At 35.4% G+C, this 22,728-nt stretch overlaps 1 protein-coding gene across 2 annotated transcripts in view; it reads left to right on the forward strand.

The window, feature by feature from the left end:
- PGR (progesterone receptor) overlaps positions 1-22,728 on the forward strand; it is a 99,970-nt gene that overhangs the window by 26,798 nt on the left and 50,444 nt on the right. For both annotated transcript variants that reach the window (XM_029209697.1, XM_029209698.1), the window contains exon 3: positions 10,302-10,418. In XM_029209697.1, coding sequence (XP_029065530.1) covers positions 10,302-10,418 — 117 coding nt within the window. The remainder of the gene's footprint in view (positions 1-10,301; positions 10,419-22,728) is intronic.

Below are 22,728 nucleotides of genomic sequence, written 5' to 3' on the forward strand. Positions count from 1 at the left end.
GTCTGGTGCCCAGTACAGGTGTCTCTGTTCTCAAAGAACATATTCTGTGCCCTCTTTGTTCGCAGCCTGAGCCTCATATATCTACTCTATCTTTAGGTATGTCCATGTATCTTACTAACCATTTCCCCTTGGGAAAATTAAATACCTGTGTCATGTCTATTTTATTTATAAGGATTACATGAAATAAACCAGTTAAGTTCCTAGTATACTTACCCATAGTGTGGGTCGATAAAATTTTGTCTTGGGCTTCCCTGGTGGCGCAGTGGTTGAGAGTCCGCCTGCTGATTCAGGGGACACAGGTTCGTGCCCCGGTCCGGGAAGATCCCACATACCGCGGAGCGGCTAGGCTCGTGAGCCATGGCCGCTGAGCCTGTGCGTCCGGAGCCACAACAGCGGCCTCCGCAATGGGAGAGGCCACAACAGTGAGAAGCCCGTATACAGCAAAAGAAAAAAAAAAAAAAAAATTTGTCTCCTTTCTTCTCCCCCTCCCCCCACACCTTTTTTCTTCACTTTACTCAAGAACCCTTGAATCTTACATTTAAGATACTTTAAAACTTACTGGTTCATGATCGTCCAGCTTTTTTCACACTCTGCCAGATATTCATTCTCCCCCCCTCTCTTCACTCTGGTTTTATATGACCAGCCCCTGTTTGGCTAATTGGAAAAACTAGTCCAAACCTTTATCTCATTCTGTATGGGTATTCAGAATACTTTGCTTCTAGAAAATTCGAAAGAATACTGGTAAATGAATATCTGTACTCAACTATTTGCAAGTAAGTTGCAGACATAGTATTTCACCTCTCAAGATTTCAAAAATGTGTTCCCAAGGACAATAACATTATAACCACAATATTATTATCACACCACAAAGTTTAACATTGGTATAATAATTTTATCTAATATATAGCTAGTATTCAAATTTTCCCAATTGTTCTGAAAATGTCCCATATAGATTGTTTTTTCATGCAGGATCCAATCAAAAACTATGTATTTCATTAAGTCTTTAATCTAAAAAGATCTTCCACCTTTTTTTTCTTTTTCAGGACTTTAACATTTTTAAGGAGTCCAGGCCAGCTCTTGTAGAAATTCTTACAGTCTGGATTTGTCTGATTTTTTTCCCACATGATTAGATTCAGATTAAATATTTTGAGAAGAATCATACATAGGCCAGTGGTTCTCAAGCACTCTGGTCTCATAATCTTTTTACATGCTTAAAAATTATGGAGAACCCAAAGAGTTTTTGTTATGTGGATTATATCTATCAATATTTGTCATATTAGAATTAAAACTGATAATTTTAAAAACATTTTTTATTAACTCACTTAAAAAATAGCAAACCCATGAGATGTTAATTTTCCAAACCAAAAACATTTAATGACAACAGTGACATTGTTTTACATTTTTAAAAGTCATTTTAATGTCTGCCTTAATAGAATGCAGCTGTGTCTCATACCTTTGTCTACATTTAATCTGTTGCAATATGTTGTTTTGGTTGAAGCATATAAAGAAAACATGGCATCACACAGATATGTAGTGGGAAAATAGAGGAGTTTTTTAACGGTCTTTTCATACTTCACAGGTGGTGGTCATTTCCTTAGAGATTGCAAAAGGGTTATATTCTACTTCTATTATTCCTTCTAATTTTATGAGCTATAAAATCTTTTTATTATTTCTCTCTTCCAAAGGCAATTTAGTAATCTTAAAATTTATACTGGAAGACCTATTAGTTGCTTAATTATTTCTTTTTAATTATCAATTTTCAAAGTAATGAGTTTATGCCCTAGCAACCTCCAGTAGTTTCCAGTGAGTTCATTTTGTACTCATGGCTTTTTATATAGTCAATGTGCTTTAATCACTTAAACTATATATAGTCAATGTATTTTAATCACTTAAACTATATTCTTTTTGATGTAGAAATTGTCTTATCTTTGGTCAATGTGGCTTTGACACATTTCATTAACTCTCAATAATGTGAAACTCTGTCACAGCAAAGTATCCCAGTCCTGCATCAGCCACTTCTCCAAGGAGCCCTGGTTGCTTTCAGATGAAAATGATATTAGACTTGATGACCAGTCTGGATCCTAGTGTTTATTGCGGCTATGGTTGTTTTTGCTTCTGGGCATTTTCAGTGGACAGACCTAGAAAATACGTCTTTTTGAAAAAGCAGGGCAATCATGAGTTAACACCAATATATCTCAAGCTTGGCACTGTTACTATTTTGGGCCAGTTAATTCTTTATTGTGGGGATTGTCCTGTGCATTGTAGGATGTTTAGCAACATCCCTGGCCTCTCCTCAGTAGCACCTAACCCCTCAGTTGTGTAAAACAAAAGTGTCCCCAGGCATTGTGAAATGTCCCAGAGTGGAGGTGGGGAATGGAGGCAAAATTGCCTCTGGTTGAGAACCACTGGTTTATACTCACATTTCTAGTAACATTAAAATAGTTCCCTGATTGTTTTATACACACACACACATATTTTTTTTTTCAAAGTATGAATATTAGCATGACCTTTATTCTTCCATCCTCTGCATGAAATCTTAGTCCAATCATATAGTTTTTAATCAGAACAATCTTATCTCAGGATCAAAATGTGCAGGCCAGCAATACAGTAAAAATTACAAACTCTCATCTAATTTAGGATTTCTCCTTTGCCCCAGCTCAGCACTGCTTGAGGCCTGGGGCCTGAAGCCTGCAGGGAAAAAAGAACAAGATCACCTCCTTCTCACCCTGCTCACACTCATTAAAAACGATTAGCAGCTGATTTTGACCTTTTCAGGGCTAAGGCATGGGAAGAGGGGTTGAAGGGAAAGGCACAGTTGTACACGGCAGGTACATACATGACTGTCACTGGAGTTCTCTGTTTGGTAGATGATTGTAGTTGACTCTTTCTCTGGCAAGATACTGTGGTAGGATTCTTGGGGATATTTCACTGGGAAGCCCCAACTGTAATCCTGCAACGCAGGTGACGCCTCTTTTCTTTTCTGGACTCCTTAGCCTCTGGACTTCCAGTGGTCAGCCCTATACAGACTCCCTCTGTTGGACCACAATGCCTTCTAGGCCATCCTCATAGGTGGAACCATTTTAAAAAAGAAAGAAGGAAATTTTTAATTGACATAAATAGCTTCAGAAGAGTGCTCAAATTAAAGGTGTAGATCTTAATGAATTATCACTAAGCAAACCATGGAAACCTTGTTACCATAACCCAGGTCAAAAATTTTTTTAAATCATTAGCTTTCCAAAAGTCCCCTTGCACCCCTTCTAATCACTCCCTAAAAGTAACTGGCTTCTAACATCATAGATAGTTTTAACTGTTTTGGAACTTTATATTAATGGAGTCGTACATTTTCCTGCGTCTAGTTCTTTCATGTAACATTATACTCATGGAGTCCATTCACATTTTTGCATGGGCTAGACATTCATTCTCATTACTGTATGATGCATTGAATGAACAAAATAGAGTTTGTTTATACTTTATGCTGTAGATGATCATTTGGGTTGTTTTCAATTTGGGACTATTTATGAACACAGTTTCTATAAAGTTTCTTGTACAATTTTTTTTTCATATGTGCATACCTATCCTTACAAGGTAAGTTTTGTATGTGCCTCTCTGAGGATCCTGGGGATTTCACTGGTCCTGGACCAGTATTTGTTCCGTGGCGCAGGTTTATACACCGTGTGGTAGTGAAAATCATCTACCGTAAAGACCAAGATTTTTGTTTGTTTGTTGTTTTTAGTCGTGGATAATAACTCCTATCCCAACTCAAAGTTTCGGACAGATTTCTGGCTTCGATGAAATATTCTTTAAAAATATTTTAAAAATATTGTTGGTAGTGTTTTTGATCACTATTTTCATGAATAAGACAGCCTTTAGAGAGTCTCCATTTTGTGCAAACTTCAGTTCCTGCCCCTTTCTCCCATTAAGCCTGATGTCACATATCCCAAACCCTCGTGGGCTTCAAACCCCAGCTCTTGGCTCCTAGATCCTATATCTGCATCTGAAATGTTTTTGCATTACTGCAAAGTTCACTCAAGTTTACCCCTCTGGCTTTCATATCTTTCATTTTTCTGACTTATGAAATTCCCTTCCTTCCTTCCTTCCTTCCTTCCTTCCTTCCTTCCTTTCTCCCTCCCTCCCTCCCTCCCTCCCTCCCTTCCTTCCTTTGCTCTTCCTTGACTGTAATTTGACAACATGCTTCTACCATAGTTTATCCACTATTTGTGTATTTGTGGTGGAAAGAGTGTTCCCGTTTGCACTAGCTTATATTAATTGCCTCAAGCCCAAATTTTGGTGGGTTATATCATACATTTTCTTCTTTGCTCCTTTATCTGTTGAACATATACTCATTTCTCCTGTCATTTTGCTACATATTTCCCTCTCCTTTTCATCAAAAGCCATGAAAAATTGTGACTTCTCTCAAACTAAATTGAAATGTGTTCACTTGTGCTCAGAGAGGCGACACAAATACTATAGATTTCTTATTTTAAAGGTAAATCTCTTTCTAGCTTATAATAAAGAAATTCATTTCAATTAAAATGGAATTTTATTTGTCCTGTACCTAAAATTTTTGTACATCACTAGACAAATAAAATGATCATATTTTAATAGTGCTAATCATATTTTAATAGTGCTTTAATTTTCACAGAATATGATTTTTTAAATAACAGTAACACAGAGTTATATTAAAATGTTAAATATAGAGACCAATTACAAACAGTATATAAATATAACCATTCAATAATCCCTATTTTACATTGTTAAACATATGTTTTTCAGAGATAGTTTAAAATATTTATGTTTTTGAAAAGTTAGATATTAAAAATAAGCTTGTTAAAGGCTCTACATGTAACTTATCATTTACTGGTATAAAAAGGCAAGGAATTTACTGAAATAAAAGGCATTCTGTAATAAAAATAAATGTTGAAAGGTGGTAAATAAAAATCTGGAGCAAGTGATTTTTATGACAATAAATGAAATATTATTATAGATCTTATATGGTTGATTAGAAATATATTTATGACTATTGGTGAAATAATGCATATAATTAGGTTTACATGTATTCAACAAACATTTACCAAACTCTTACTAGACACAAGGATCTAAAGACCTAGTTTCTACTCTCACAGAGTGTAGGGGAAACAGGCACACAGCATTTATAAGAGGAAGATATGGAAGGTGCAGCTGCACAACAGAAGAAAATCCACACCTTTCTAGGATCAGTCAGTTAAGACCAGAATTGAAAGATGAGTAAGAGTTTGCCAAGCAGATAAATTTGGAAAAGCGGGGAGAGTCATAGAGACATTAGAGAGTTTGGGGAAATACAATGATGTTGTACAATGTAGTACAACTGGAGCATAAAGAAAATAAGAGAGTAAGTAATTAAAAAGAAAAGACATAGTAGTTAGTACTCACCTTTCACTTTTCCCACCATAAAGGAGGTAAGAGGTTTTCCAAGGAGAAAGAAAAAATGGTGCTCTATTAGAGACTTCAGGTAATAATTCTCTGGTTTTCAACAGGGGCAAATGCTGTATATATTAAGAGGGAGATGTAGACAGTATCTCTTATTTGGGTAAACTCTCCTATTGTTGATCATTATGCCCCTCTTTCTGTTTGTGGTGACCCATAGCTTATAAATACTCCTGCATGTCTTGTAACTCCTGAGGGTGACGGTGTAGGTAGACTGCAAGGACGTTAGAAAGTAGAATGCATAGAGTGGTTTAATACAGTAACTTTTTATAGACTCATTGTATAGTGACAATGTTATGTTGGACTCTGGAGCAGTAGCAATATGCAATTTGAACCATCAATATGTGACTTAACGAGAAATCAGCAAGTGGATCTGGACGTGGATGTGTTTTTCGAAGCCAGGATATAAATTTGGGACTACTGTCTGAAGAAAAGTGGTAGCAACAGACATTATGTTGGATTTGCACCCACCAGAGTTTAGTATTTTGCAGACTTCCCAGATAATTTTGTAACAGAGCCAATGCTTTTAGGTGTGAACTTTCTTCATTTGCATATACAGCCAGGTACTTGGTGGATTGACACATGTAATGGAGTGGTCCTTTCTATATCCCTTGCCTTCTTGGTGGCTCTGAGTCCAGGCCAAGTGTTGTGGTAGGAGGCAAGCCTGGGCCCCATGCCAGCTTATTTTAGTCATCTCTAGTTGGGATTGGTTGGCTGCAACATTTCTTCAGCCAAAAGATCTCTTAGAGGAGATTAACCTCTAACTATACCCCCTATATTTGCTTGCATGATGCTGTAGCTGCTTTGCAGTTTTGACAGCCCAAAATTAGTGTTAAACGTAACCATAGCCTAGAGTGGACTGAGCTTCCAGATTTCGTTGTCATTCCATTCTTTATATAAATCTATGTTGATATGAGTCATGCCAATTCCTCAAGGTAGTGACTTCATGCCGGTAGCTTTAATTACCAGAGATATTCCTTCCCATCAAACATGCAATCTTGAAATTCTTATCGGTTTTGCCCCCAAGAGTTATAAGGATTGCATTCTATTTGGTAACTATAATTTCTTTATTTATACTTAAATATATATTTCAACTTATTTAGAACTTGTTATCAATCCTTTCACACCAGACTTCTCTCATGCATTCTCTATTGTAACTCATCTATTGTTGGCTAGGTTACATCTTTAGGAATCTCTTTAGGAAGAGTAGTATATCAGGGCCTTATTTCCTGATTTTACGCATATTTGAGAATGTCTTTCAATTGGCTTTAAAAGTGAAAAACTTGGCTAGGTACAAAATTCTTGGGTCATATCTAGAACAGATCTACCTGTATTTGGCATTTAGGGATGTGATAATAATCATAATTGTAGTAGACAGTCATTAAGTACTTGCTATATACCAGACTATCCTAAGCTCTTACATGAGCTCATTTAGTCCTTAAATGTGGCCCAAGGTACTAACATTATCTTCCTTTTACTTGCCATAGATCACCCAGCTAATAAGTAGTGAGGTTGAATTTCGAACTTAAGCAGTATTGCTCCAAAGTTCATACCCTTAACTTCCTATACAACCTCTTGGGTTAGTTAAGCTAAAATGTCTAGTTATGTGACCTTAAGCATGTTACTTAACTTATCTGTGCCTCAGTTAATTTTATAAAATGGGAGTAATAATACCTCCCAAGGTTGCTGTGATGATTAAATGAGTTAATATATGCAAATAGCTTGTAACAGTGCCTAGCACATAGTAAGTGCTTAGTAATTGTCTGTTGTTATTATTATTATTATCCTACAGATTGTAGGTTTCAGATATGAGCTTTTTGCGGTACGCGGGCCTCTCACTGCTGTGGCCTCTCCCGTCGCGGAGCACAGGCTCCGGACGCGCAGGCCCAGCGGTCATGGCTCACGGGCCCAGCCGCTCCGCGGCACGTGGGATCCTCCCGGACCGGGGCACGAACCCGCGCCCCTTGCATCGCAGGCGGGCTCCCAACCACTGCGCCACCAGGGAAGCCCCAGATGTGAGCTTTGAACAAGCAATCTGACTTCAGTAACTGCTCTTCAGCACTGCAGTATACGCAGTTAAGATGGCGTTTCAATTAAGTGGGGAAAAGGGGTTATTCAAAAAACAGCGTTGGGACATACTCAGTAAACAATAAATATTTGTTGAATTAATGAGGATTTTGTAAAAGTGCATATATATTTACTTAACAAATATTAACAAATAGATGTTAAATACCTTCTAGGTCTGTATAGACAGACTGGAAGAAAACACAAAAATGAAAATAGTTGCATGATAATGAGATTGTAGATGATTTTCTGTTTTGAATTTCCTTAATTTGTTACAAAATTTCTCTGATGATACAATTTATGAAATGAACAATTTGACCAGATAATCACTAAATTCTTGTTCATATATTTTAAGTTTGAGGTACCTACAGAGAGGTAGTTGGAAGGTCAGAGCTCAGGATGAGATTTTGGAGCCATGCAGAGATGATGAGACTACCCACCTAGTGTGTACAGTGGAATACAACATATAAGGAATAGGCAAAGGAAGAGGGATCAGCAGTGGGAACTTAAACTGAACTGTTGTAAAGAAGATGAAAAGTCAGAAGAGACATGCTTCAAATAAAATGGGGGACAGGTGTGGAGAGAAATCACCCACGGCAAATTGTACAGAAAGTCAAGGAAGAATTCACTGTATTTAGGAATGAAGAAATCTTTGACGACGTTACTCCACTTTATAAGAACAGTGAACGTATAAGCCAAATTACAGTATGCTGAGGAGTAAAGGAAATTGAATAAAGACTGTAAATATAGATGACTTTTTCAACAACTTAGATGACAAAGAAAGGGATGAAGTCAAGGAGACTTTAGAGTGAGACAGTTTTTTTTTCCTTGATGCTGGAATTTTTGAAATGGAAAAACTTGAGGAGAAAGGAGGACATCATTGGAGGGGCAGAGAATAAAGATTTTAGGAGAGAAAGGGGGAAATGGATGGTGAAGATTTGAAAGCAGGTAGGAAGGAATGGTTTCAGGAACAGACTGAGTGCCCTCTAATGGGGACTCTGAAACACTGAAAGGGGTACTGTTGTAAATCATTTAAGAAACAGAAATGAGAAAACTCAGCAGCATTGCAGCTGCTGATGGTTCAGGATTTGTTTCTGGATATTCATGACAGAGGAGTAGAGAGTAGAACAGCCTCCCTTCAAACAACAATTACATCTCTGACACTGTTTGTTTAAGTTTGTTCTCTGGATAGCATGGAAAACCTTGCTTTCTATTGTCTGTTCTCTCTTCTTGTGAGAAATCAGTGTAGAGTCTAGATAAATGATGATAGATCAATAGATAGATAAACTTACACACACTTTTACTTCCACACTCACTCCTGCAGCCTGCAAATATAACTTGTGGAAAAAAATTAAACCATAGTTAGATCGGAAAGTAGCATGCAGTACATTCTGCTCATCTAGTGGGCATGGATGTGAAGCTTCATAACTGCCCTTTATTAGGAGGAAAGTTCCATGCCCAGGACTCCTAAACAAGAGAATGAATACTAGTATGTGAGAGTACATGAATATAAGTTTGTGGAGGAATACATTTTTAAGAAAAGACTATCTGTTCTTATCCAAAAATACCCCAGGTCAAGAACCATTTTGTTATTAGCTATCCCATAGACATGGCCTTTTTGCCATTCGCCATTGGAGCATAACCTTTTCCCTGCTCAGTTAAGCACACATTTAAGGTACCTCTGTGCTCCTGTATTACAAACTTTGGCCAAAAGAGTGGATCTGATTTTAATGTAGACTAATATAAAATACTATAGGAAAATTCCATAATTTTTAAAATTATTTTTTTATGTTTAAGTATGCTGATGATATTAAAAGTCTCACAGTCTGTTTCATAGGAATTTTTTGGAAAATAAGAAGTGCCAAAGCAGTAAATTTTCTAGTTAATAAATATTTACATGTTTAAGCTGAAAATTTTTTTTCATTTTTGTTTAATCTAAGTAAGTTAGATTGCTCCATGCCTTATTAAATATAACATATTTTTGGTTTAAATAATCATCATCGTTGAATATTAAATCTTATCCCAGACTTTTGGAAGGGTATACGTGGTTTCCCCTACACAAAATGACCCCAGGATCACGTTTTACCCTTATTTTTTTATAATTCTTCTGTCCTCTGCTTAATTGACTTCTTCTCATTGTTTTAAATTTTTCTCCCTTTGTCATTATTTCTATTATCCTGTTTTTTAATTTGTAGCCAAAATAAACCAGACAATAAAGTCAGTACAGTTAATGACATTTTTTTTTACATGCTCTTCAAATTCATGAGATCCTTTAAGAGTGAGCTAGCTCCAGGATTTTAAGAATTAAACACATAGGTTTTATAAAAAGCCTATTACAGAGACTTCTTTAATTGTCTGTATCTGTTTTCTTGAAGGTTTATATGTCAAAAAGAAAAGGTTTTACTAGAACTTGCCTATCTTGACACACTAATGCTTATCAGCCGTATAGCTAATCTTTAAATAACAATGATCTAAGAGCATTCTGATGCTGATGCCATTAGTAAGATGCACAGAAATTTTTTACAAAATATTTTGAAGGAGTCCTAGAATTGGTTTCTAAGCTGTATTTCCCCTCATTTAGGCTCCTGAAGGCATGGGTAAAGTATTAAGCAAGTTTGGAGCATTACCAGCATTCAGCTATGCAAGCAAGAGGCTGGCTGAGACAGTCATGCACTTGCTAATGTGCACCTCTCCTCTTTTTCAGTTGTCACTGCATAAACTTTCCGGTGGTCTTTAGATATCATAAAAATAATTTTTACTTTTTTGTTTTTTAGGGCAGCATAACTACTTATGTGCTGGAAGAAACGACTGCATTGTTGATAAAATCCGCAGAAAAAACTGCCCAGCATGTCGCCTTAGAAAGTGCTGTCAGGCTGGCATGGTTCTTGGAGGTAATGATGATGTTTTCATCAATAACGTACTGTCTGATATTTACATTATAAGACGGTGGGTCAGAAAATCCTAGTTTTCTTATTTCTGTCTTGATTATTGGTGTCTGGATGAAGCAATCAATACCATCTCATTAACGCTGTGGATTTCCAGCATGTTGAAGTTTGTTATAGAGAAGTAGTAAACCTCTATTTGTCTGTATTGCCTATAAGAAGATGTTATGGGATGTTCACCAACCTCTCATTAAGTGACATGGTTGGAGTTTAGGCTCTGCTACTCACTGTCTATGCAGTCTTGAGTAAGTCACCAACCCTTTCTGAGCATCAGTCTCTTTGTCTATAAAATGAGAATAATGAAGTCCCTTCCAGCTCAAAAACTGACCTCCATGAATTGGTTAAGTACATTAATCTCCATCCCTTCCTCTCTCTCTCTCAACCCCTCCCTTTCTATTTCCCTCCCCCATTCTCTTTAAGTAACTAGACATTGCACACTCACACTTACCGTGTACTATTTTAAGTTCTGCCAGTGTTAGCAGCAAACAAAATGGACCAAATCCCTGTCTTCATGGAGCTTACACTCTGGGGGGAGGAGCAATAAATATATATGTCAAATGATGATAAGTGCTGTGGAATGTATTAAGCAGGGTCAGTTAATGGGGAGTATCAGGGAGGAGAATCACTCCTGAACCTTTACTCTGATTAATATTTTCATTTTCTTTAGTCATTTCCTAAGGCAATAATGTCTCTGAAATCCTGAGTTGGATGTTATAGTTATAATTTTCCTAACACAGGTTTAAAAAATTCATAACTATTTAAATATATATTCAGTATACCGCCTAACACAGATCATGTACTGTAAATGGTATGTGTTACCTTCTGAGAAGGAATGTATGAGACCAATCTGTTTTGAATGCCCACTGTGTTAAGCACCCTGCTTAGTTCTGTCTTTGCTGCCTGTGAACATGATACAGTCTAATCAGTAATAAAATAATTATCAAACAGAAGAGTAGGTGATTTAAGAGAAATTCCAAACATTACTATGCAAGTAGAGCAAAAGAATGAATTAATTCTATCTGAGGGAGTTGGCAAAAGCTTCAGAGAGGAGGCTTTCAAAGAGTGAATAGAAACTTCATAAGTGGGAAAGGAGAAAGGTATTTACACTGAAAAACGATGCATTCATTGACGATTTTTCTGGAAAGTCAACTGTTTACTGGGAACAGCAAAAAATGAAGCTTGAAAGCTATCTTGGGCCAGCTGGGATCTGGAGTTTGAACTCTATTCTGTATGCAGTGGAACCAGTGATCTTTCTAATAAACCATCTGTGGACCATCCATGGGATAAAGCCCAGATTTCTAAATGCAGCACATGGGCCCTTTCATCACCTAGCAACTGCTCTCTCTTTTTCTAAGCCCTACTCCCACCAATCCTTGGGGAACCTGACACTCCAGTCACCAACTTTCACTGGTCTTTGCACACATTTGACTTTTTCCTGCACCATTCTCCTTTCACTCCTTGTGAACTGTTACATATCCTTCATATTAAGTTCAAGTGTCACGATTTTTGTGAAATCTTCCCATCACCCCAGTCAGTGCAGGGGCAGGGGGTTTGTGGGGACACAGTTCAAAGTAGTGCTTTTCATATCTGGGGAGGTTGAAAGCCCTTGAGCCAGCCTGGATTGGACCTTGCCCTGATTGTACTTACTTCAGCATTCCTACTCTTGAAATGCAAGGTTGACCAAAGTGGAAGTCATGAGACCCAGCCATCCTACCCCAGCCCACATGAGGCACCAAGAAGTCACTCTCTTCCCATAGCTTCTTGTATACCCTCGTTATAATACTCACCTCAATGCTTTATAACTGTTTACTGATATCCCATTCAAGGATTTTCTCCTAATCCAAGACTGAACTGTTTGCAAGCAGGAATTTCATTTTGGTGTTTTACCACCAAAGTACTTGTTTAAGAAGTGCTCACTAAAGATTTGTGACTATTATTTTGAAGTCATTTGAAGTACAGGTCTCTATACATTCTTGAACATGAAGTCCAACTGTAGTCATTTCCAGGACACAAGAAAGAGTGTTTGGAGGAGGCAAAGGGGATATGGTCTAATGTAGTGTTTTTCACTTTGAGGAAGGGTGCTAGCCCTTGAAGCAGTCTTCCATTCCATGATTGCATTTATTTTAATGGTCTTACTATTATAATGGAAAAGTGATTTAAGATGGACCAAAGTAAAAATGATGAGGCGCCCAGCCACTGAGAAACTTGGGTTTGTTCAGAAGAGAAACTTGGGTTCCAGCCATCAACAAGACAGGTGCTCAGTAAGAAATAGAGTAACAAGGAGAAGGGAACTTCAGAGAAGACTCAGAACTGGGATGAAAGGGGAGGATGTCCATTCCAGGGACATAATCTAAAGTAGCATCAGAGCAGGGTCAGCAGCAAGACCACAGAGCTGTTGTAATTGACTTCAGCCCTAGCCTCAGAGATTAGAAAGAGAAATAGGCAGAAATATGAGCATATAGTCCTTAATTTTCTTGTGTTCCCATCACGTTCGCAAGGTTCTCTGTTACCATCCTGTGTCTCAGTTCTCCTGAAATCTTATGGATTTTTCTCCCCTTGCATAATTTATTTCAATCAGTAAACTACCTTTTATTGCTGGTGACCATAAAATTTATCATTCAAATCAGGATACAGCTGAGAATAAAATGGAGCATAGGAATAATTAAACTAGTATAACAGATGTAAACTGACACTGTCCCAGGCTATCTGGACCACAGGGCAAGTCCCAGGTCTTCCCAATTAGAAGATGCAGATGTGTCCTGACCAAAATGAATACGTAAACTTCTGGGAATGTAGCTGAAATAATCAAGTGTTTACATATATAATATTTCATTTATTATTTTAGTTAAACACAAATATTTTAATTACATACAAAAATCTATTGATTTTCTACTCTCACATTTTATAAACAATTTTATTCCAACTAATTTCACAAACTTTTGGCAGCAGGACCTTTCCTCCAGTAGAGCCATTTTTTAAGTCAGCTAATCATTTCCCAGAGTTCATCAGCATTTTATCTAAAATGTTTGATATGTAGCACTTCTTGAATTCATATACAGTAATAATAATATAATTGGAAATCTATCCTAAGACAAAAATACCTATTTATATAAGTTTTAATGATTGTCCTATAAGAGTTTTTTTTGGTGATTTCCCCATAAAATAAACACTTGCTGTATTATTTAATTGTGGAATATATCAAGCCTACCAAAATATTGAATGAATAAACACCTATGTGTCCATCACTCAATTTTTAATATCAGATCATTTTTCATATTTTCTTCATTTTTGTTGTATTTTTTAAGGAATAAGTCATTACAGGCAATTTGAAATTTCTGATTTGTCCTTCCCTAAACCCATTAAGTTCATTTCTTATTCACAAATAACCAATATGCTGAATTATTGCTCAACATATTCATACTTGTAATTCTTGTATATGAATTCTTGAGTAATGCAGTACAGTATTGAATATTTCTAAACTTTATATACATGGCATTACACTGTACATGTACTTCTTCAATTTGCTTTTTCACTCCATGTTGTGTTTTTGAGATTTGTTTGTATTTGTACATGTAGCTAGGGTTACATTTTAACTTCTCTATGATACTTCATTTTACAAACATTCCATGGTGCTTTTCACTTTCTTCTATTAATGGATATTTATTTCTAATTTTTCATAATTATAAAATATGCAGCAATAAACATTCTTGTACCTGTATCTTTATGCATATATTTGAGAAGTTCTCTAGGTTGTATACCTAGAAAGGAATTAAGTCTGGTTCACTAAGATATTATGTACCTTCAAACTTACTAAATGTTACCTAATCACCAAATTACTCTCTGGAGTCTTTGCTTCCACCAATGTTTGAGAGTTCTTGTTATTATGCATCCTTACCTGTACTTGGTATTTTCAGACTTTAAAATTTTTCTAATTCGATGGTCATAAAATTGGTATCCAATTTCAGTTTAATTTTTGTTTCCTGGATTAGTGGTGAAGGCAAATATTGCTATCTTTATTGGCCATTTATATTTCCTGTTCCATGAATTAGCTGTTCATATTTATTGGCCATTTTTCAACTGGATTGTTTGTCTTTTTTTTTATTGATCCATACAACTTACCTCTATACTCTCTACTAGTCCTTTGCAATCTATGTCTTAAATTTTTGCCTTATTTATGATGTCTTTTTTCTAATTTTTATATAATCACGTATCAGTATTCTCCCTTTATATCTCTTAACCCTGAAATCATACAGATAATCTACTAAAAATCATCTAAAATCTTATAAGTCTGTTTTTCACACTCATGTCCTTAACCTACCTACAAGTATCTTCTTAGGTAGGGAGGCAAGAATAAAACCTTATTTTCTATATGGATAACCAGTTGCCAGAGCACATTTATTGACACATGGTCTTCAATATGTTTCTGATAGTGCACTCCTGTAGAAGTAAAAATGTTCTCAGCCTTCACCCCCAACTCAGGTCTATTTATAAGCAAATTATACATATGTGCTACTATCAAATTATATTATATATTAGTGATGCTTAATTTCTTTTTATTTCCTTACTAAAAATATAAAAAGTAATTGTAATATTTTTCTGACAGTACTCCAATTACAAATTCCACTGGAATTTGTAATCCAATTCTGTTATATATCTAATTTCCTTATGTGTTTGCTTTTCTTCCTGGCTTCTCTGTTCTGTTCCATTGTATATACCTGCACCACTACCACACACTCTGAAATATTACAGGTATCAAGCTACATATTGATACCTGGTAGAATAAGTCACCTTAAGTTACACTTCTTCCAAATTGTTGGCTTTTATTGGCCCTCTAAATTGTTCTTTTAAAGTGATGCTTAAAAGATTTATTCATAATGGTATCTAACACTTAAAACCATGAGTTCTTACCCCTGGGAATTAGCTATATATCAAAATTCTTTGCCTCTTTTTTTTTCCATCAGATAACCTTTACAATCCTGTGGTCAGCATCACACACTGAGAAATAGCATAGTGGTGCATTTAATTATTTCATAAGTAGGTTTGCACAGAGGTTTATTAGAAAGAAGCTGGCAGCACACCCTGATATGTTGCAGTCCTGATGTTGTTCTTCCTGGGATAGTCAGTGGTAAGAGTCTGGAGGTCAGTAACCTAACTCATGGAAACCAGGAAGAAGGTAGTCAATTTATTGGATTAGATTCTAATTGCTAGTCCTGTAATAAATTTCTGGAGTAAGGGGGAGTGTACTTGTGGTCTACTGAGAATTACAACTTATTTTAAAAGACGATAAGAGTTGCTTAAGGTTCAATTCTTCAATAATTAGAAGAGTTTCACCAAAGTAATAATTGCCTATACACTACTGAAAGTAGAGCCCATGTTCTCTTCCTCCCTTGTTTCCTTCCATCTTTCCTTCTTTTTCCTTTCCTTCTTCATGTTTGTCACTTTTCTTAGGTTTCTCACTTCTAATAGAGTCCATTTGAATAACAAAAGATGAAACAGAAGAGAACATTGACTATTGTAAATAATGCTGCAATGAGCATAGGAGTGCATATATCTTTTCGAGTAAGTATTTTTATTTTCTTCAGGTAAATACCCAGAAGTGGCATTGCTGGATAATATGGTAGTTCTATTTTAGTTTATTTGAACACCTTCATACTGTTTTCCACAGTGGCTGCACCAATTTACATTCCCACCAACAGTGCATGAAGGTTCCCTTTTCTCCATATCCTTACCAACACTTGTTATTTCTTGTCTTTTTGATGATAGCCATCCTGACAGGTGCGAGGAGATATCTCATTGTGGTTTTGATTTTCATTTCCCTGATATTAGTGATGTTGAGCACATTTTCGTGGCCATCTGTATGTCTTCTTTGGAAAAATGCCTATTCAGATCCTCTACCTACTTTTTAATTGGATACATGATTTGCAAATATTTTCTCCCATTCAGGTAGTTGCCTTTTCATTGCAACATTATTTACAATAGCTACAACATGGAAACAACCTAAAGTGTCCACTGTTGGGTGAATGGATAAAGAATATGTGGTGTATATTATATATATACAATGGAACATTATTCAACAATAAAAAAGTGGAATCTTACCATTTTTTGGCAACATGGATGGGATAGGACTTAAGGGCATTATTCTAAGTGAAATAAGTCAGACAGAGAAAGACAAATACTGTATAATCTCACTTATATGTGGACCCTAAAAAGAATGAGCTCAAAGATACAGAGGACAAATTGTTTGATGACAGAGGCAGGGGATGGGGGAGGGTGAAATGAATGAAAATGGCCAAAAGGTACAAACTTCCAGTTATGAAATAAATAAGTTATGGATATGTAATGTACAGCTTGGTGACTATAGCTAATAATACTGTATTGTATATTTGAAAGATTCTAAGAGAGTAGATCTTAAAAGTTCTCATCACACAAAAAAAATACTTCCACAAATGATGAATCATCATGTGGTATGTCTAAAACTAATCTGATGTTATATGTCTATTTTAACTCATTAAAAAAAGAGAGAGAACATTGAAAAACTTTTAAAAGAGTTAATAATCTTATGGTAGAATATCAGAGATCAGAAATATTAATGTTTTTGACATGTCATGACATAGATTTGCAGAACGTTCTTATTTGCTTCAGCAGCTATGTTCTGATTATGAGAATTATGTTTGAGTTATTTGGTCTCTTAGTTGCGTATGATTCTTGTGGTAATGACTCACTTCCCTTACCTTCACCAGGTCACAGTGAACTTTTGCATTTTGTTCATTGCTGTACAGTACTGAGTAGGAAAGATAGTTCACTCTAAAGGATGGTAATATATCTTCTAATTTAGGTGTTCTGCTTCTAACTTATTTCCTTTAGAAAACACTTTGTGTAATGACTCAGAAAAATGTTTTTCTGAAATGAATACAGCTCTTTATTTTGCATTTGTGGTAAAAATGCTGAACTATTATAAAATAATTCGCTCTTTCAAAAATAAGTAGCTTTCTACATAAAGGAGTGATTAAATGCATAGTTACATTTGCTGATGTTTTTTAAAGCTGGAGACTATTTTTATTGGTTTGTTTTTGTTTTGTTTTGTTTTGTTGGTAGAGAGCCTTATCCTCAAATTTTAAAAGGTTATGTTAGAAAGCAGTTTCTCTCTTACCTCCTCCTACACCTAGATTGGCCTCATTCTCTGGGCAAAGATAATAACTTTCTGGGCTGCAGAGTACAGGTTGTGTGGTAAAGTTGGGTTTCTTTTCTTTTTCTTTTTCCTCCTCCTACACTTGAAGCCAACAAAGCCTCAATTTCTTTTCTGAAGAATTCCAAAATTCTTGAATTTGGGACACTTAGCACCACCTTTTCTGGAAGTATAGGTGCCTACTCTCTGCCTTTAATTACTATAAAAAGTGAAATCTGCCCTCTCAAATGAAGGAATTGCTGTGGGTGATGCCTGCCACCTATCTCTTTAGAACTCTCCTGGTCTTCCTATTGTGAGCACCTCCTTTTCCACCCAACCCCTTGTGTTTGCATCAGCACCCGCCAGAGACAGTATCTCTCACACTGCTCCCCCACTTTACTGCATTGAAACCTGCAGCTAAATAATGTATTTTGGTCACTGTCTGATTGTTCACCGTAAACGCCATCCCATACGCACTCGATGAGGATATTCCTTAGAATATTTATTCTCACTTCTTTGCTTAAAGTTTTATGGGAGTTTTCAGGGACTGCTTTTATGGCTGCCATCCTGAACTGTTCAATTGTATCTATCAGTATCTACTATTCTCTAGACACAGAAAAAGTCAGGATTGAAGGGTACAAAGATTCCCTTCCATTTGCAGTCTGATTTGTTTGAAAGATGGAGGTGTTTACTCTTTTAAAAACAACTCTAATATACTTGTTGGCAAGTACCTATTTTAATTTTATAGCTCCTATTCTCTAGTATTTTTTGAAGTATTTTGATATGGGAACTAGAATTAGATTCTGAAAAAGGGAAAGCAAGCTAAATCAGTGCTGTAAGGGGTTGTGAGAGCATAGTCCCAGTGAACTGATCCCAGCAACATCATCCTTTTGCTAATCCAAAGTAACAACATGTATCTAGACATAACCTAATGTTGGGATAGTTGCCTGTAAATTCACCCTAACTACAGTGATGCTTATTATGATTCTCATAATGTCAAAGGATTTGCACTATTACTTAATTGTCTGCTGAGCTTTACCCTCTATTTCCCCATTTGATTCTCAGAAAGCTTTCTGGATGCCATAAAACTTACATTTCAGTATCCAACATAATATTCTTCTTTTGCTTCTCTGCAACAGGTCCCATATTATCTCATGAGCACTTTATGTCTCCATTCAATATAAAATATTTTTGCCAGAAATTTAAAAAAATAGCAGAAAGAGAGGCCATGGCAAAGTAAACAGCACTCATTTCAGAACATGATCTAGAAATAATACTCATTATTATTTTATTCCGTCTAATACATTTACATACATGTTTAACTATTTGCTCAATTTTTTTCCTAACTCAGTGCTTCATTTCAGTTTCTTTATTTTAAAAATAAACTTCTTATATCTTCTGTGGGAATTTGTTAAAGTCATTTTTTCCACAGAAAATATCTTTATTTCAGTTTTAATTTTGAATAATAATTTTGCTGGTTATAAAATTTGGGGTTGACTTTTTTTTCCCTCTACACCTTAACAATGTCAGTCTACTGTCTTCCAGCTTGTATCATTTTTCTGAGAATTCTCCTGTATATCTAATATTTGTTTCTTTGAGGTAATATTTTCTCTATATTTGTAGAAAATGTTTTTTATACTCGGTTCTTCAATTTCACTGTAACATAACTATTTATAAATTTAGTTTTATTTGTTCTACTTGGGAATCATTGCGATTTTTAAATCTGAGAATTAATGTCTTTTATAAATTCCGGGAACATCAAAACCATCCCAGTATTCTTCAAATATTGCTTCCCTCCTCATTGCCTCTTCCTCCCTCCAGACCAACTGTTAGGTGTATATTAGACTAGCACATTTATCTTCCATATCTCTTTATCCTTTCTAACATTTCCTGTATCATTATCTTTCTATGCTATATTCTGTGTAATTTCATCAGTTCTGTCTTCCAGTTCACCATTCTTTCATTTTAGTGATGGCAGTTTTTTTAAACATTCTACTTGGTTCTTTTATAAATTCGTCTTTTTCTTTTTACTAGCTTTTCCATTTCGTATGTTTTCATCCCTTATCATATATCTTTAATAATTATAAAATACCTATTGCAAATATTTGTATTTAATAATTTCAAGGTCTCATAACTCATAATCTGGTTATGCCATTCTGGTGTGGTGGTTTAAAAATATCCCTGATCATTTATAGGGTTTTCCAATGATTCTGGTGTAAATACTCGCCTATAGTAAATTTCAGGCTGCCAATGGTTTAAACAACTGACTCTCAAAATTCCTGAACACTTAACAATAAGTTTTCACAAGCCAGTATGAGTCAAATCCAGAACACTATTCATTCTTTCTGCTACTTCTCACTCATTGTGTCCTTTGTGATTTTAATGTGGTTATAAACTCATGTTTGGCAGAGTTTAATTTTTTGTAAAAACCTGTGTGGCCTTAATTGAGGGAGTTTCTCTCCAGAGAGAATTTTCATTTTATTCTTCCAGTTACCGTAGGGATTTCATCAGCGAAGGACCACTTTTCATATTCACTTTCTGCCTCTAGGTTTCCCATACCTTGCAGGTAGAATAATTTCAAGCTTCATATCTGGGTGAGGGAGGCCTATGAATAAAAATGATCAAAGGAGAATTTTTCACATACTGAGCCAAGGATGAAACAGACATGCTTCCTTTTCATGTCCCTTTGTCAGTGGATAAAGATGTTCTTCATTTTGGATTCCTTGATGTTTTGCTGACTTTTTGAGGAGCTTAGATATACATTTAAAATAATGTTGGTTATGTTTTGTCCATCATTTTTAGGTGTTCTGGAGAATATTTATGTTATTTAATTTTCTACATTTCCAATAAGAGAAGTTTATATAAAATTTTATGCCAATTCTAATCAAATATATTAACTCCACCTTAAAATTTTTAATTTTATCAACAGTTAGAAAAGGATTTGCAAAACACCTCTAAGAGATAGTATAGCATTGTAACGAAGAGTAAGAGTATAGAGTCAGAACAAGTGGGGTTTGATTTTAACTTCCCCACTAATAGCTGCTGGACCTCAGGCACAGACATCTTTTATACATCTTTATTTTCTTTTCTATTATGACCACATAATGAGAGTTATTATGAGGGTACATAAAATGATACATCTAAAGCATACAGCACAGTGGCTGGCATATAAAGATTTCTTAGTGGTAGCTTAAAATATCCTTTATTCATAACATCACTTAATACAAACTCTATCATTGGCAGACTAAAGGTTTAACTAATGCAAAACAGATTCTTGTATCTTCTAAAAGTGTTTCATTATTTCTTTTCAAGAAGCATTGAAAAATCAGTGCGGATATCTTGGAATTGAAATTAATTTACATAGTCATAGCTACTAGAGGTATTTAGTTAACATAATAGTTATTAAATAGTTATTGTATATACTTATGTTCTCAAACCATGTTTCCCATGTGAACATAATCTGAAAGAAATGGTATATGTTTTCACATGGGAGAAAAATTTTCTGAATGATTGAAAATATTCATTAATTGAAGATTTTTTGTTTGTTTTTTTTCCTTTAGAGGAGAATGTTCCATTTATTTTGATTTTTAGAAGTGTTTTGATAAGCTGCTTGGGATAGAGCTGTGACCCCAGGAGCATGCTGGGTTACAAAAGATATTTGCTGATTTTAACCATCAAAGGCAAAGAGGAGAATTTGTGTGGCTTAAGATGAAGAGAAGGAGGTAGGAGAAGTGAGGTGAAAAAGGGAGGTGAAAGTGAGATGCTTACTGTGTGTACTACTTCCCTTGGCCTCATGAAAATCCTATTAAAGCATGGGAAATGTGTATATGGCCCTTCTCCCTCAAATCTGTGTATAATGTTGTTGTCTTTTTTTATTGAAGTGTAGTTGATTTACAATATCGTGTTAGTTTCAGGTGATATAGCAAAGTGATTCAGTTATATGTATTTTTTCAGATTATCTTCCATTATAGGTTATTACAAGATGATGAATATAGTTCCCTGTGCTACACAGTAACTCCTTGTTGCTTATTTATTTTATGTACAGTATTTGTGTCTGTTAATCTCATACTGCTAATTTATCCCTCTCTCCCTCCCTTTCCCCTTTGATAACCATACGTTTGTTTTCTGTGCCTGTAAGTCTGCTTCTGTTTTGTATTTAGATTCATTTGTATTATTTTTTAGATTCCACATTTAAGTGATATCATATAATATTTGTCTTTCTCTGACTTACTTCAATTAGTATGATATTCTCTAGGTCCATCCACATTGCTGCAAATGGCAATATTTCATTCTTTTTAGGGCTGAGTAGTATTCCATTGTGTGTGTGTGTATATATATATATATATATATATATATATATACCACATCTTCTTTATCCATTCATCTGTTGAAGGACATTTAGTCTGCTTCCACGTTTTGGCTGTTGTAAATAGTGCTGCTATGAACATTGAGGTGCATGGATTGTTTTCAGATTAGGGTTTTTATCTTCTGACAAGAGCTTAATATCCAAAATATACAAGCAGCTCATATAACTTAATATCAAAAAAAACAATCCAATCGAAAAATGGGCAGAAGACCTAAATAGACATTTCTCCACGATGGCCAACAAGCACATAAAAAGATGCTCAACATTGCTAATTATTAGAGAAATGCACATCAGAGCCACAAAGAGATATCACCTCATACTGGTCAGAAGGCTATCATCAAAAAGTCTACAAATAATAAATGCTAGAGAGGGTGTGGAGGAAAGGGAACCCTCTTACTCTGTTGGCCGGAATGTAAATTGGTACAGTCACTATGTAAAACAGTATGGAGGTTTTTTAAAAAACTTAAAGCCACTAGGTGATCCATCAGTCCCATTCCTGGACATATAATGCCATTGTCTGTAGGCTTCTAATTTAACTGAAAATAAATCTGACATTCCAATTTATTGTCCTTTGTTGAGACCTGCTTCTTTTGCCTGAATGTGTTTCTTAATCCTTGATTTTCAGTAACTTCATCAAGATTTAGCTCTCGCTTAATCTATTAATTTTCTTGAAACAAATAAGCCCCTTTTGATCTGAAAATTCAAGTTTTCTTATATGTTAGCAAAGT

The sequence above is a fragment of the Monodon monoceros genome, unplaced genomic scaffold (genome assembly GCF_005190385.1).
Source record: "Monodon monoceros isolate NGI ecotype Baffin Bay Population unplaced genomic scaffold, NGI_Narwhal_1 Super_Scaffold_7, whole genome shotgun sequence".
NCBI lineage: Eukaryota > Metazoa > Chordata > Mammalia > Artiodactyla > Monodontidae > Monodon > Monodon monoceros.